This window comes from Paramormyrops kingsleyae, chromosome 8 (genome assembly GCF_048594095.1).
Source record: "Paramormyrops kingsleyae isolate MSU_618 chromosome 8, PKINGS_0.4, whole genome shotgun sequence".
In the NCBI taxonomy this organism is placed as follows: Eukaryota; Metazoa; Chordata; class Actinopteri; order Osteoglossiformes; family Mormyridae; genus Paramormyrops; species Paramormyrops kingsleyae.
This window is the reverse complement of record NC_132804.1, coordinates 19,878,414-19,895,607: the sequence shown is the minus strand read 5'-3', so window position 1 is coordinate 19,895,607 and position 17,194 is coordinate 19,878,414. Positions and strand designations below refer to the sequence as shown.

The 17,194-nt window shown below is 40.0% G+C and overlaps 1 protein-coding gene across 1 annotated transcript in view; it reads left to right on the top strand.

Moving 5' to 3' along the window:
• LOC111856420 (V-set and transmembrane domain-containing protein 2-like protein) overlaps positions 1–17,194 on the top strand; it is a 35,863-nt gene that overhangs the window by 14,897 nt on the left and 3,772 nt on the right. The window contains exons 2-3 of the mRNA XM_023836359.2: positions 9,888–10,057; positions 10,826–10,870. Coding sequence (XP_023692127.1) covers positions 9,888–10,057; positions 10,826–10,870 — 215 coding nt within the window. The remainder of the gene's footprint in view (positions 1–9,887; positions 10,058–10,825; positions 10,871–17,194) is intronic.

The window sequence follows — 17,194 nt, the reverse complement described above, 5'->3', positions numbered from 1 at the left end:
CCGCTTCACCTTGTCTGAAGTACAGTGGGAATTCACTAATAATGGTTTACCCTTCCTTTGGCACAACTGTATCACAAAATTAGCATTGTTATTAATCATTCAGATATTCAGTTTGTATTCATTTTATCATGGTTTAGGGTTAAGTTTAAAATGATATTTAAATAATTATTAAAGCCAGAATAACTGAGTAGACAAATAACAGGCTACTCTATTTCTGTACCTGCATGTACGTGACAGTTATCAGGGCGCTACACTAACTTAAGTGTAACTAAGTAAAAAATTTTAGTAGCACAGACAAAATTTTGGGTGCATAGTCAGTTCTGTCTTTTAAGCACTCAAACGTAATGCATCATGTCATAAGAATGACAGACAAAACTGTCAAGAAACTAGATTTTTATCTTTGTATTTTGGATTTCTTTTGATGTTTTGTCATATTCCTCATTACAGTTCATACTGTAATTAAGTTCGAGTGGCTTGGCCAAGCTTTGTACCTATAGTGTATGTAACTGGTTTATCTGTGTTGTGTGAATTTTCTATCTAACTCTGATGCCGTGTCCTGATAGCAAAAAATTCAAAATAAACAGATTTTGTGTAATTACAGTTCTTTTGTTTGAGCTAATGTGCCGTTAATGTTAATAACAGCAGCGAATCTAACACCCTAAACAAAAAGACTGGCTGCTCTGTCCTGAAATTGTACAGCTAAAAACTTATCTCTACCATACTGCAGAGGAGCACGCTGGTTTTGAAGCAGCCAATTGTAGCGTGAAACGCAACTGGCATGTAAATATATGCAAATGTGACGTGAGAGTGCTTTTTGATGTTTCAGTTTTTCTTAAGCGATGTTACAAGTAACTCGCACCAGTGCGCCAAAATCTTTTTTCACGTTCGCACACCGACATTTTTATTCGCATATGCGAGTGAAATGGCTGTACTGTAGAGCGCTGATTATGGAGGAGTTCAGTCTACAGGCCTTTTTAAAAACGTTTCTGTGTGGAGAATATTCCCCCTTTCATGTCACTCACATGTGTGGGTATAATAGGATGAGCAGCTAGTAAGCCTTGGAGCTCTTTTTCGTTGATTGACCTTGATGACCTTATGGACTATTCACATTGTGGTGTGGATGACCAGGGTCACACCAGAGAGCAGACTTCCCCAGACAGCCCAATATATACACTCACTGGCCACTTTATTAGGTACACCATGATAGTAGCAGGTTGGACCCACTTTTGCCATCAGAACTGCCTTGATTCTTCATGGCAAAGATTCACCAAGGTGCTTGAAACATTCCTCAGACACTTTGGTCCATGCTGACATGATAGCATTATACAATTGCTGCATATTTGTTAGCTGCACCTTCATGAAGCGAATTTACTGTTCCACCATGTCCCATAGGTGCTCTACTGGTTTGAGATCCGGTGACTACGGAAGCCATTGAATACGGAGTACAGTGAACTAATTTTCATGTTCAAGAAACCAGTCTGAGATGATATGAGCTTTGTGAAATGGTGTATTATCTTATTATTCTGCTGGAAGTAGCCATTAGAAGCTGGGTATACTGTGGTCATAAAGGGATGGACATGATCCTCAACAAGAGGCTGTGGCATTTAAATAATGATCAATTGGTAGTAAGGGGCACAAAATGTACCAAGAAAAATATCCCCCACACCATTACACCAACACCACCATTGAATTGTTGATACAAGGCTGAATTTATCCATGCTTCTATTTTGTTTACATCAAATTCTGGCCCTACCATCTAAATCGAGAATCGAGAATCATCTGACCAGGCAACATTTTTCCAATCTTTCATTGTCCAATTCTGGTGAGCCCGTACCCACCGTAGCCTCAGTTTTTTGTTTGTAGCTGACAGGACTGGCACCCGGTGAGGTCTTCTCCTGCTGTAGCTCATCTGCTTAATGGTTTGATGTGTTCAGAGATGCTCTTCTGCATACATTGTTTGTAATGAGTGGTTATTAGAGTTACTGTTGCATTTCTATCAGCTTGGACCAGTCTGGAAATTGTTCTCTGACCTCTGCCATATATTTTTCCCAGGCATTTTTGCCCAGAGAACCACCGCTGACTGGACCGGGCTCCAGAATGGCCTTTTCACTGGCACTCACCGAAATTTTAGGAGCACCAGCACAAAATTTAGGCGCACCACTTAAATCGACATGCAATAAAACACATTAATATCTTTTCCATCTTAACTGTATTACTGATAAATGCTCTTGTAGTACATATAACTTTAACAAATAACAATGTAACATTTTACTTTAAGGGTAGAAGTCACAATGTGAGGAAAAAAATCAAGTTAAATGGTGTGTTTTAAAACATAAACACTGATAATAAATTTTAAGGTAAACAATGTATGTGGTCAGCCTCTATTCCATCAGTGCATCTGCCCCTGCATAGATTATAATTCAAGCTGTTGTTGTGCTTTACTGGTGTTTCATGAGGCACTTTCCCACCGAAATTCTGGAGCCTGGTTCATAGTTCCAAGCTCCTGGGCCATTTCGAATAAATATGTTTCCTTACATCAGTGAAAAGATAGATGCAAAAACAACATGTCCACTACAATGGACATAAATAAATGGGTGGGGTCTCAGGAGGATATTAGCAAGTTGCACTGGTGTGCCTAGTTATAAAATTTAGTCACACTATCTTCAAACATGGTCGCAGTCTGGAGCCCTGCTAGATGTTTTTTCTTTTTCGGCATATTCTCTGTAAACCCTGGAGATGGTTGAGCATGAAAATCCCCGTAGATCAGCCATTTCTGAAATACTTATACCAGCCCATCTGGCACCAACAACCATGCCACATTCAAACTCACTTAAATAATTTTTGTTTCCCAATTCTGCTGTTTCATGTGAACATTAATTGAAGCTCCTAAACTGTAGCTGTATCATTTCATAAGTTGTGCTGCTGACATATAATTGGATGATTAGATATTTGATCTAACGAACAGTTGAACAGGTGTACCTAATAATGTGGCCAGTGACTTTGTGTGTGTATGAGAATGAAAACATGAAATAAATATTTTTTTAAATCATATACATATGTACATATAAATTCTTTTTTTACTTTGTGATGCCCATGTGCCGCATTGGCCTCAAAACTTTTTATTCTCCAACCCAAGACCACCCTTTTGAAATGTGTACAGGGGAGTACATTTCAGTTCATTTGTCTTGTGCCCCATTCACAAAAAAGCCAAAGGTTGTTGTTGATAAATTGCCCTTTTTGGGGCCAGGCAACACATTTGAATCAGAGAGTTAATTAAGCGTTAAAATGGTTTGATGGCCTGATGATTTTTTCCATTTATTGCGGTGGCTTTCAGCCGGTCGGTTGGGTTCTTCCTTTCTCTTTTCATCAATCTTTCTGCTTGCACACCAACACACAATCACATATAAAACTTTATTTTGTAAAGTTATATGAACATGATGTATTATCCTTCGTGCACTTCAGTCGTCCCAAACAGTGCCAGCTCGGCTGCATTAATTAAACCAATTCACTTGATGCCTGGTGCTAACGATAAATAAGCCTGTTCCTGCTTTCTGTCTTTCATCAGCACATGGGTGGTGTTGTCTTTGTAATCTGTAGTATTTTCCAGAACCGGACTCTGCTGTAAGCGGAACACAGTTCTTGTGATTATTTTAAAATGGGATTTGTGTAAAGGTGAAGCGGTAAACAGGCGGAAATGAGAGATCCTAGTCAATGACTAACTCCTGTGACACGTCACTTTCAGACAGGCCTACAGCTGGCATTACTGAGGCGAGGAGAAGCTCATCGCTGAATATTGGCACCAAAGATGTAGCTTCTCCGCAAAGGTATTTAGGAGCCGAGGCCCTTATTTTAAGTGCAATGCTCAAACTGAGATTGAGATCAATGAACTTCTGAAGCCTACTTAAGATTTACTAAAATAATTACAAATATACTTCAGAATGCAATCTTTTCTGATGAGACCACCTGGAGATTTTAATGAACCAAAAACATAGAATGTATTGACTCATTCAAATTGTTGAACCATTTGAAGTACAAACTAAATGATAGCACTAAGCTGCATGCAACCTCTTTTAAATCAATTTATTAATCTAACTAGCTAGTATTTTTATATACATGCGGTTTTAGGTGATGGCTTTTCTGGATTCCCCAGTATTTAATGACTGGTCATGTGGCTTTTTCAGAAGGTGTGGATAAGTTCTGGGGTCATCTGTTGTACTCTGGTCTCCCCTTTTCTTTTCTAGGAAATTAGTTGTCCTTCAGTGCTTTAATGAATTGAGGTTCTGCAACTGTGCTTTTTGCTGACTGACGCGTCCGGTGATTAACTTTTAATCAAAATAATCCTGTAGTGCACAGTAACCCTGCTCAGTGTGTCATGCTCTTAATTTCTCACAAATGCCTAACTGTTCCATTTTTGTCCATACTGTTTTTGCATTTTTAAACAGTTTGATATTTTTTCTTACATCTTTCAAATTTCCATCCTCAGTGCTTTTAAGATTATGTAGACAGCTTTATGAAAAGGAAAAAAAAAAAAAAGTAATAGGTCATTTATTCGACCCTCTGCAAATCAGGTTCCTGAAGTAGACAGCTCTGACAGATATATTCATGCTGGAACTATATGACCTGGGAAATATCACTGTCGTCGAAATATGAACAGAAAATTAATTGTCTGCCAAAATGAACATGTTCCTTTTTAATAGGATTTTTAATCAAATGCATTTTTAAATGAACTCAGTTTCAAATTAATGGCACGTGTTAATACGGACAGCACTGCTGTTTTACCGTCTATCGCTGAAGCTAATTTCAGAAATCCCAACACGATTGCCCCCAAGTGCTTAAGGCACCATATAGTAACATCTTGACAAACAGAGAAATTAACAAAGTAATGGTATTATGGATGAACATGAAAGTAATTGGCACTTTTTGATGTTCAGTGTTGGTGTGGAAAATTCTGGAAAGCCCCCAAGGTCGGCTCTGAGTCTCCAAAGCCAGCAGACTAACCACAGTCGCGCTTTTCTTAATAGCTGCGTGGACATTAAGGGAGAAGGTTTACCAGTGGCGGAGTTGGCTTCCTGTCAGTTCCTGTTAGGTCAGCCGCTGATGGGCAGCAGGGGTCGGGTCTGCAGGCGGCATGAAGTCAGCAATGACGACTAGGAGCCTATAAGTTGCCAAATCCGTTTTATCAGACGGCCCCTGCTGTTGTACCCATGAGAAAAGCACTTAAGTCGGAATTGCTCCAGTGAACTATCCAACTGTACTAGTTGTAAATAAAATCTTTTTTGGACGAATGTCCAAGCTAAGTGATTAAACAGGGTCTCTTGGTGGCACTGCAGAAGGTTCCAGAATGTTCTGTGGGATTGATTGTGGGATCCTGCTCTTTAGTTTATGCTGCCCTTAGATCACAAACCCATAGCCTTTTGCAGTCTGTTCTTTTCACATGATATTCTGCATTTACATTTATTGATATGTTGATATTCCTATACATGTAATCATAATACTTGTTTGTAGCCAGGCTGTCTTTTGTGAATACAAATTAGCAAAATGCTTTTTCATTGTGAACCAGAGATATGGACCATGGACTTTGTGGTCCCATACCTCCACAATAGGTTCGCGGCTCATCTTAATCCTACAAATGGATATCTGTCTAATTAGCTTGATTATAGGGGAAGCTGTATTGATTTTAAGTTAACCTGTATTGACTTTATTTACATGTTGATTTAATGAAACAAGTTTGCAAACCAGCCCAGTTGTTTACGATTCTTATTTTTCCTAGATTCTATGTTCTTATATTCCATTCTCTGTCATGGGCCACCTTATCTTAGAAATATGCTCTGATAATTTAAATATAGAAGATTAATCTTGCTTGGGGGGACTGTGGGCCAGGTAGTGTCATATAGGTAAAAGGATAGATAACAGAAGCAAATCAGATAAGCTGGGGGTGAATTGATTGGTTAACTGACTCTCTCCATATATCCAAGTGAAGAGTATTAACAACAAACACTGCAGCCTTTGGAAGAGGAACTGCTGGTGTAACCGCAGACTCCTTTCAGCGAGATGGACAAGGACGAGGTGAACAGCATGGAGGGAGAACAGAATTAAGAGCACATTTTATTTCACAGCTCTTTGCTTTCGCAATGGCTGCAGTATTGATTCTCCAACAGTGAAACCCTTTGAAATAAAATTCAGCTGAATTCTGAAGAGGTAAAGAGTGCTTTAAATCTCTTTGAGCTATCTTCTCCTTTTAAGTCTTGTAGTTTTTTTTGGATTTTTAAGATCCCATTTGCCTTTCATCTTGCGATAATGCTATGAAAAGTATATTTGCAGGCATAGAGATGTACCTGACACACTCGCCTGTTTTCGTACACGATGATGCAAAGCACATCACAAAGTTTAAGCAGCTGTACTCAATGGCAGTACCCGTGTGATAATGAGGGGAGTAGAAGAGTCCACGGCTTGCTGTTTGGGGAAGTCCGTCTCCAACCGGCTGAGATGAGGCTAGTTGCGGTCACCTTCCGTGTGTCAGCCGATCTGCGTGGGTGCTTTGGCCATGCGCTGGTCCCTCTGAGCACCGGAGAGCACCGGCTCCTTTAACTGCAGAAGCCGACTGTCACCTCAGCTACGCAGTTCAAGGGGGTAGCTGCCCCATTACAGCAGAGGGACTTGCTGACGAGCTGCAAATATCTGACATCAGTCTCGGGACTGATGATGAAAATGACGAGTGTCCTTAGCCAGGATTATTTACTTCCTATAACATATCTTCAGATAGCTAAACTATTAAAAAAGAATAGTACAAAGTACTATTAAAAAATGACACAAGTCAAAGGACTAACAGTGCCAAGCATTATAAACAGCAAATGAGAAAGTCCCAAGCTGGTGACTCTCCTCCAATACCTACCCAGCTGGCCCTGTTTATCCCTAATGATGTAATCAGTCCAATCAGGGCCAGCTGGGTGTTAATTGTGGGAAACTATTGGCACAGGGCTGGTGATCAATCACTGTGACAGCAAAAAAGGAAGAAAAATGCATCCAAATGCAGGCCGCTGGTTTGGGCATGGCTCCCACTGGCTCACACAGTACATGGAGTGAAACAGAAGTAAGGTTCAGCCGCAATGAGAGCGGTTTGTGTGAGAATGCAGTTCATTGTCCATTACTGCTTTAAGCACAGGAGGATGCTTCTATAATATGTGTGGCTAATGGATTTAGCTGCGTATCTGGTCTGGGTAGCAGGTGGACCTGACCAGCATTGTACTCCCACCTACCTGCTCGTCCTTCCTCCCCCTCTGGCTGACAGTTCCTACATTTCTGAGTGCAGCAGATCATGATTTCCAGCAACTTGTGGAGCATTCACACCCCACGCTGAGAATGTTACAGGTACACAATAGATGTGGAATATTTATTAAACCATTCCTCCTGTTCTCAGGGATCAAATTTTGCTAGCGGTGGTCTGTAAGAGAGGATTATTAAAATTGAGAAGGAAACTGTGTGCACAGGTTTAATCACGATTAATTGGTTTGCTTTACATTTCAAAGTACCGCAGGAAAAAAGGCACAGGGCAGTCATTTTATGCTGCAGTCAAGTAATTCGGTCTAAAAATAATCTCTGGAAGAAGCCTCCATCAGCCTGCACGACTAATGCGGTGGATGTGCAACTTTGAAAATTACTTCTATGCAGAATATTAATGCACCTGCATCATAATGATTCACCAGTTCCATATAAGAAGGTGGTTTGTGTTGTTTTGATCCTCACGATTTCCGGAGGAGGTAGTTTATTGTGTGATTTTATTGGAGCTGAAGTTTCTTGACAAGACTACCAAGATGTTTTTAAATGTCAGCAGGATAATAACTGCCCGGGGGGGTCCTAAGTCTCTCATAATTGTTTCCTTGGAGACCTGAAATTATGAAATGGCAGATAAAGTTGTAACAATTACGCACTAGGTAATTGTTTTTATTTTATTACTGCAAAGGTAATTCAGCAAGATTTTATGGCTTTCATAAAAAAGGAATCGGAATGCAGTTGAACTGTAAATTCATTTGAATCAAATGGGGTTCGGCTGGAAATCTTTGATTAGTTAGTTTGAAATTATACCCCTCTAATATTTGCTATACTTTATTCCCTTCATTGTCAAATCAATCCACAGGAAGGCATTACATACATCCAAGGTAGTAGGCTTTCTGCTTCAGCTTTTAATACTCAGTGCGCAAAATAGTTTGGCTATAGATTTAGTGCTGTAATTAGCTGCAGATCACTAAGTGTGTGGTGAAACAAGAATGAAGCTTCAGCACAGTGAGCTTTATTTCTCACTGTGGTACTGTAGGCTGGATTACGTGTAAATTTTAGCCCTTAATCAGCAGTGCACAGGCTTAATAAAAGGAACGATTCAATTGAATTTCATCAACAGTTTTTACTCTTTGCCGGCAAAAGGGGTAAAGACACATATTAATGCATATTAATCAGACAAGGCTGCAGCAAAGCCATAGAAAGCTGAATCACCAGAGCTGAAAGCACATTTTTATTTTTTCCTAATGACATCCATTATAGTAAACAAATCCAGTTAATGGTCCATCAAGGAGAAACTTCTTTAGTCTTAAACCAGTTTGAAATGTGGTTTATTGCAGTTTTCAAAATCTTTTGGTAGAAGCCATGAGGTTCAAGAACTCTGGCGGCCATATTGAGATTGTTGTATGTATGTGTTACCTTAAATATTCTTGGCATATGTATCAAAAAACAGGATTTGCATGGACTTTATTGTCCATGAAAATAAGTATCATAATACATTGGTCAGGAAACCTATCCAGCTAATTCTTTATATGACTAGAGGGTAGTAGACTGACATATTTGAGGGTAAAGGTAATTTTTGTCGGTATCTTTCTGAGCCATACTTCAAAGGCCTATCGCAAGAGGCTTCACATTATGGCTGGATCATGGAAACGTGTGCAAGCACGTCAACCGTTTCCAAGAGCATAAGTGGCATGGCGGAACACAGGTGCGAGTAGAATCAAATGGAGCGACGTTAAACTGACACAACTGCGCTCTGCTGAGCATAGAGGGGGAGAGTATCATTTAGCTTTGGCTAAATGGCTGTTTTGTGGATGAGGATACTGAGGTATAAGTTGCTCAGTTGGTGGGACAGAGGAAACAAAGTATGGTTTAAAATAAATACTTGTTTTTAGTATCTGTTAACATAAGAACAGGAGTTTATCCTTTGAAGAATAACATCCTAAAACCAGGACCTGAGCAGAAACATTGTATTTATCTCTCAAGAAGATCACATGCCGTTCCTCACATCTATTTAAGGCAGAAGCTTCCTCTCCTCCTGCTCTCATCTCAGCTGGGTTTCTTTCTGCTAATCCTTGTTGGGTATTGTTAACTGGAGCCAGCAGAGCTTCATTAAACTGGAGCCGGTGCAAGCAGCAGGAACGCCTCTAAACTGCAACCTCACAGTGCAGATCTGAAATCATTTTTCACCAAACAGACATCGCAGTAATAGCTCCGTCAGTATAGCATCAGCACAAAAGGAATGGTCTCTGCAAGCACTGTAAACGTGTGCTATTTTTCTTCCTCTTCTTGTCAAAGCCCGCTGGTTAGCCTTGCTAAGCCTGCATTTGCGGGGTCCTCGAGAAGGCGCAGGGCATGGTGAAGTACACTGCATTTGGACTTGGATGCAGTGCTGTGCTGCTCTTAAGGCTCTGGTGCATACAGCAGGAAACTACACTGCAGTCATAGATAATGTCACCCATCTGCAATGTCAACAGCATGTAATCTAGAACCAAGGCAAATAAAAGGAGCTGAAATTGGTGGCTTGGTTTATTTTAAACATATTGAAAAGAGAGCTTATCTGTAGTATTATTTCCTCAGTCGGCACATCTGTTTTCTTATGGCTTGTCTCACAGCACTCTTCACAGAAGTTCCCCATGACATCATCACACAGAGCGGGCAGGATGTTGAGATGGCCTGCTCCTTCCGGGGGGCTGGCTCTCCTTCATACTCCCTGGAGATCCAGTGGTGGTACATCAGGCACCACAAAGACTGGACGGACAAGCAGGCCTGGATGACCAATCAGGTGGGGCGTGGCTTATTGAGTAAATCAATGCACAAAAATAAATAAATAAATGAACAGATTACTGTTTATTTTTTAAATGGAAGAATAAGTATCCACATTACAGTTTTTTGTTTTTAATTAAGTACAAAATAAACGTCTACTTGCAATATTTAAAAACACTAAATAAATAAATTGTCATAGCTAAAGTAAACTAAGTTTTCAGCAAACAAATAATCTTTTATCCACTGTGAGGGTTAGAACCAGTCCCTGATGTTTGGAAAGATATAAAAAGCAGATTAAAAATCTCACTGCTTGTTCTGAAGATGAAAATTTTCAGTCCCCCGTTGTGTCATCAGACACTTTAATTGGAAGAGAGGAAAACAGATTGACTAGCCTTCTGCTCATTAACCCTCCTGCATAACTCAATGCAAACCCAGAATAATTTTTATTCCCCTGGTATTTTCTTTTTTTTCCTGCTTTGAATAAACTTTGAGCATAATTACCTTATTTTTGCCCAGATAGATTTCACTAACAACAATCTAGCCTGTCAAAATTAACGTGCCTACTGCATAATTCCAATAAGATGTCCTGTCGTTGATCACATTTTTGCCAACAATAATTTCCATGATGAAGGGATAGCAATAGGATGAGGTTAAGATATATAACTACAGTACAGCAGGTTGCCTTTGCTTCAGGCAAAAATAGAAGCTACTGGATGCATTTGACTGCCACAGTTTTTTAATTGACAGTTTGGAGTGTGAAAGGCTTTAATTGTTCCCTCTTTTACAGGTGGTGCCCGAAGATGAGATGGTTACAGATGCCACAAAAATAAGCGTGAGTATGCTCTGCCTGCAAGAAAACAGCCCCCTCCCCCCACTCACATATGAAATACTATATATGTATACTAAATTAGAGTAAGCGTTTGGAGCATCATCTTCAGTCCCAGCGTGAACTGGACTCCAGTCTGTCACAGGCCACACACTCCTACGCAGACTGTAGAGATTTCAGATACAACTGTGTAAAAGTCTCGAGCAAAGAAAGTGTTTAAGGGTATTTATCTGGGTAATAACTGTATATTTGCACAGGGAAAAAATAGAACATATGTAAATTAACAGTAACACTATAAAAATAATTTCAGTAACATTTAAATCATTCATGTATAATGCATTATAGATACCTGTATTACATTATATATATACATATATAATGTAATACATAATTATATATATATACATTATGAAACATTCATAAAGTATTATAAGCACGTCTAAATATTTATAAAAAAGAATAACACATTTTAGCCATGTGTATTATGCATTATGAATACTCTATGAAGCTCTCATCTTTAATGTACTATAAATACCTTCATAATGCATTATAATGGCTTATACTGACCATTATAATGCATTTTGAAGGTATTTTTTGTGCAAAAAGTTCCTGATATGTGTTGGATGGCCATATGAACACCTCTTTGGTTCACAGACCTCTCCTCAGGGGCACATCAGCCATCCATAAATTCGTTAAACTTCACCACTAGCCCAAATAATTAATTAATTTATTTAAATAAGTCATTGATGTATTGATTAGCCAAAGAAGGTGGGCTAGTGGTCGAGTCAAAAAAAACTTACATTGTCTTTTCTGGATGCCGTTGTTGGTTTGCTTCCAAGATGTTTGTCACATGATCATAAATGGTAGCACAAGTTTCAGGTTGAGATGATGGAAAGAGGTGCAGATGAGATTTTAAGATTTTTCATATTAAGAGTTAGCCATAGAGTTTTCTTCACAAAAAATATCACATTTCTTATGTCAAGGCTTTCTGTTAACATTCAAAAATCATTCCAGATGGTGTTCATTGTTCCTACTGGTACCCAAGCACATTCCTTTGGCCCTCCCAATCCACCAAGTATTGTAGCCAGCTATGGGAGCCCAGGAGCACTCAGATGAAGTGTTGGGAATGGCCTAGAAGGTGGCTGCCTGCACTTGCAGTTTTAATAAGGACACATGGAATGAGAGTTTTAGCTTGTACTGTGATGGTAGAATGAGACTGTAGAGTATGGAGTCAAGCTGTTACACAAATGGAAAAGGACCAATGAGCCTAGAATTTAGCTTCTTACAAGGGAGCCTGAGGGGAGAGTGTCCTACACCACTTGTGGAAATGACAGAAGGTGCAAAAAAACCTCATGATTTCCTGATTGAAATGTCTGGTCTGGCTGCTGGACTGTACCTGGAGCATCTCAAGAAATGTTGTGGCAGCATGTAGGTTTTAAGGACATGGTGGGATAAAATCTGCAGTATCCAGTGCAGTGGGTTATCTTTTTCACAAAACTAGCTAACACCCCTTGCAGAATCTATTCAGAGGCACTAGGATAGACATTGTTCTCTGAGAGTATGTGAGACTAGTGGCAAAGTCAATGGCTAAATGAGACCCAGGTCTATAAGGTGTGGCTTGAGGTTATAAGATACCACAGGACAGCCGACGAGATGCATCTAATTGAGCACGGTTGGGACATGCATTGACAAATTAGTTTACTTCATAATCTGAGGCCTGCAGACGGTGTTGATTTGGGGCAGTGGGTGCCAGTTACCTGGCTGTCTTGTAGGAGAAATAAAGTGAATCCACTGCAGTGGGGGGAGGCTTACTCAGGGGAAGGACACTCAATAGGAATTGAATCAAAATTAAGGGCCAGTTGGATCTGTTCCATGATATTTCAGTGGATGGGGATGATGCAGTAGAGAGAGGCATGCCATTGATGGAAGATGGGTCTTGTAGGCAGGACATTGAGTAGGAGCTGGATTAGAATTAAATGCCCGTTGGATCTGATCCATGATTTCCCACCGGATGCACTGCATGTGGGAGGTAGAATTATCTCTGGAACTTCTTGATTTTATGGAGTCTGGACAGAGAATCGGTTGTTTTGTTCTTCGATCTGCCGGACCTAAAACTGGACCTAAATGAAGAATAAACACCAGCACTCCTGACACAGACTTTCAAGATGGGTAAGAACATGGAAAGGATGCTGAGCTCCATTGGGCTAATGGCACCAGAAAGTGAATCCTCAATAGCTAATTTAATTGCTAGTAGCTTCCCATCGTCGAAGTCAAAATGCATCTACTCCAGAGAGACCATTCTTATGTGCCTCACTTAACAATTGGGACAGAATTGCCCTCACATCAGACACTGACGATTAGATTACCACTTTCTTATCCAGGTTGTGAGTGGTGCTGCAAAATAACTGAAATAATTCATAAATACTATGATATAAATTTATAAACCCCAGGAATTTCTGTAATTCTTTGATGTAAGTTTACCTCACTCTTTTTTTTTAGGTACTACTGTACCTTTTGAGTGATCTGTTAGTACTCATTGAGGATTAAACACATACCCAAGCAACTGGGTTTCAGTTTTGTGAAGCTCATGTTACACTAATTGGATGAAGGGACTTTTAGTAAGGAGCTCCTGCAAGAGAGGTGAACATGAAACATGTGGCTTTGATAATCAGGTAAATTAAGGAATAGTCACTATAAACAATGACAGATCTTCCAAGGTCCACGTGTAGAACTTCATTGATTAAGATCTGGAAAACCGACAGCATATTCACTAGGCTGATATGGGTATGATAAAATATTCAGAATGGCTACGGTTGGCATTGAATGTGGGGTTCCACTTATCACCTTCATGTACCCGTAACAGGTAGCATGCACTTCACAGGTCTAAGTTTGTGAACTACTGTACTTAGCTTCCTGTAGTTGCACAGGGCTGCAGGAACCAGAGGTTGTAGTTAATAATACTGCACCATGACGTAATTTAGGCTCAGGTAGTTGATATACCAAGTCAGAAACCACCATTATCCTTCTCTATGAATAAGAAATGACACCATTGCAGGCAAGGTAGACGGGTATATGAATCCTTGCAGAGGTGGAAACTTCAGGTCCATTAAGTAAAAATCCAGACCAATGTTTTTTCAACCAACCAGTTGAATATAGTGAGTCACAGTGATTCAAGTGGTTGGTTGAAACAAAATCTTGGTCTGGATTTTTATTTTCTGGACCTGAAATTTCCACCTCGGAATCCTTGATATAAAGCTTCCTAAATAGACTTTGCCATAGCTTGTGAGCCTGGATCGGACAATAGATTTGACCTTTAGGCAGCAGATCAATAGCACAATCCCAAGGTCGATGTGGTGGTAGACAGGTGGTCATTTATTTGTTGAAGACCTTTGCTAGATCTTGAGACTCTGGGGGAAAGAAAAGATTCCCAGAGCCTATTAGATTGTCTACACTTTGCAAGAAAGGCACGAAAAAACTGTCCTTCGCAGTCAATTAGCTTGTTCTTAGAACATGAAATTTTGGGATTGTGGCAAATTCATCACAGGTGGCCCAATCTACTAAAAATTTAAAGTAATTACAATTGTACCGTGCATTTTCTTAGTGTAGGTGAGTGGGCATATAGCACTGAACTGAGAAGGACAGCTTGCCCTGAATGCCCAGAATGACCACAGAATAGACTCGGGTGCTGTTCCACTCTATACCTTTCCTCTTCCAACAACAGATGCATTTGACTAAGTTGCATGCATACTCCACTGTTGTCACTTGGGTTGACAAAGGCAGATGGAAGATGGTCTAGGGATTGAATGTAAATGGGAGAAACTCTCATAATCAGTGCAAAGTCATTCCAGCTACTATTCTGTCCCAACTTGAGTCTAGAATTCTATGGCATATTCTTCTGCAGTTTTGTTCCCCTGCACTCTCAGAAAAGGTTGTACCAATTTGTACCTTTGTGTATCACTGGAGTTGTACCCTGAAGGGTCTGCCAATTGTTCCCTATTGCTGTAGGTAACTGTACCTTTTAAGGTACACAAATGAACTTTGAGGAACATCCCCAAAGTACAGACATCTATGTTACACCAGTGGTACTAAAATGTTCCATATAGTCCATTTCTTTACCTTAAAAGGTACAATTACCTACAACTATAGGGAACAATTAGCAGAATTTTGAGGATACAGCCCAAATAATAAGCAAAGATACAAACTGGTACTTTTTTTCTGACAGTGTGTTGAAGAGCCAGCATATGATTTCCAGCGCTTCTGCCCTTCAAAGGGTGGTGAAACGCATCTGAAACATATTTTATAAAAGTAGACAGGAATCTGATGGGGAGGTTAGGATCCCTTTGAGACCAGATTATGGTTGCGCAGTGTAAAATCCTATCCACGAGCAGCAAAATAAATGTGTGGAATCTGAACATCATGGAACACAGTAGGTTGACTAATGCAATGTCGTGACTGGAAACCTTCACATTAGTTGCTGCATTACTCTGTGCTGGAGAAGAAACTGGATCTGCAGATGCAAATGGTGACGTGGTGGGTAAAGATCCAGTGTGCAGAATTTGTAGCACCTCATCTTGAGATTTAAGCCCCTTTCAGACATGCACTAACACCCTGAACTTTTCTAGACATTGCCCAGACGGGCTGTATTTGTGAACACAAATATTCGAATCAGTCACGCCAGACCTTAAATGGACTTTACTTTGCTAACTCCCTAATACAAAGCCCAGGAAATTTGTGATTGACCTCCATGTGTGAATGGAACAGGGAGAATTCTGAAGAATTCACCATAACTTAATAGGCATGCTGATGACGTGAAAACAGAAGAATATAAACATGTGAGGGCAAAGAAGAGGAGTAGTTTACACAAAGAAGACCCCAACAAACATGGCAAACTGGAGAGACAATGGGATTTGGGAACTTCTGTCAGTAGAGCTGGTAACAAAACACTGTAATTACTGCAGTGTCCTTTTTTTGCGCATTGCCCTGCCTCGTGCATGCGCTACCCAAGCGCCACCCCACATCTAAACTTACCAGAGTATTTATAGTAGGTGTGTTATGCCTCATGTGTAAAAATGTTGCTTGTGAGCAGAGGTGGCAATTTCAGGTTCAGAAAGTAAAAATCCAGACCATGATTTACTATCAACCAACCAGTTGAGCATAAAGAGTCACAGTCACAGAGTACTCAACTGGTTGGTTGAAACAAAATTATGGTCTGGATTTTTACTTTCTGGACCTGAAATTGCTACCTCGGAATTTGTGAGTTTGCATCTCACAAGGATGTTCTCCGGTTGTGTGCCACGTGTGAGAGGGCAACTGCAGAATATGTCTGTACCTGATTCTCCAGTCAATGTCCAGAGCTTATTTGTGAAAACATCTTTAGAAATGTTTTGTAGGTGTATTTCATGCTGACCTAACAATGCACCTTGTGCTCCAATGGCTGCTCGCAAAGACGCTAACTCTCTTGGATTTTTTCCTATGCTTTGAGCATGAACATTTCTGAGGGATTTCCTCTCTAGCTTTAAAAATACTGAGTCACATGTTAAAGGTGGCAGCCCTTCCAAAGTGATATGCTTTAAAGTTTATGAGCTGTACTTAGTGGAAGAAGTACAACTTCTACATTTTGTTGTAACTTGCCCATATGTCTTGGGTTTCCAGGGACACTGTCAAAACCTTTGGAGGAAAGGCTATTTTCTTTGCAATATTTCTTTAGCAGTGGATGAACCATTTCTCAAAATTATCCTCACATTTTGCAAGTGTGACGAAAGCTTTACCAATGCCTGAAGAGGCTCAGGGATTTTCAGAATGACCCAGGGATTTTCAGAAAGACACTGAGGTTCTCAAAAGCCAATGGTCTTTTACACCAAATTTACACTGTAATCTGATCATTTGTGGCCTTAAAACCAAGCTGTATTCATTCCACTGTTTTTCCCCAGAACAGTTCCATCACTTGATCTACACTGTTCACCTATTTCAGTTATTTTTTGCAAGGATTCCACGAAATTGTTCGGTAACCTCAGCGTTAGCAATACCTGTCTCGCCATTGACTTTCACATCATGGAGGGTAGAACAATTCACCAATCTTTAATTCCATGCTTTCTTTCAAGTTTCAAAGATTTGTCGAGTTCTTGAAGGACATAAGTAGGAAAAATAAGAATCAAAAAAGGAGAGTGGCATGTATTGTTCCTAATCATTCATCCAGAACAGCATCCCAGGAACCTACCTCAGGAATCATAGGTCATAGTAAACACAACCCAAGCCCATAACAGGACAGACCCACACTGGGCAATTTAGAGATATTTAGGTGTATGTGTTTGCAAGCAGGGGGAAAGTTCA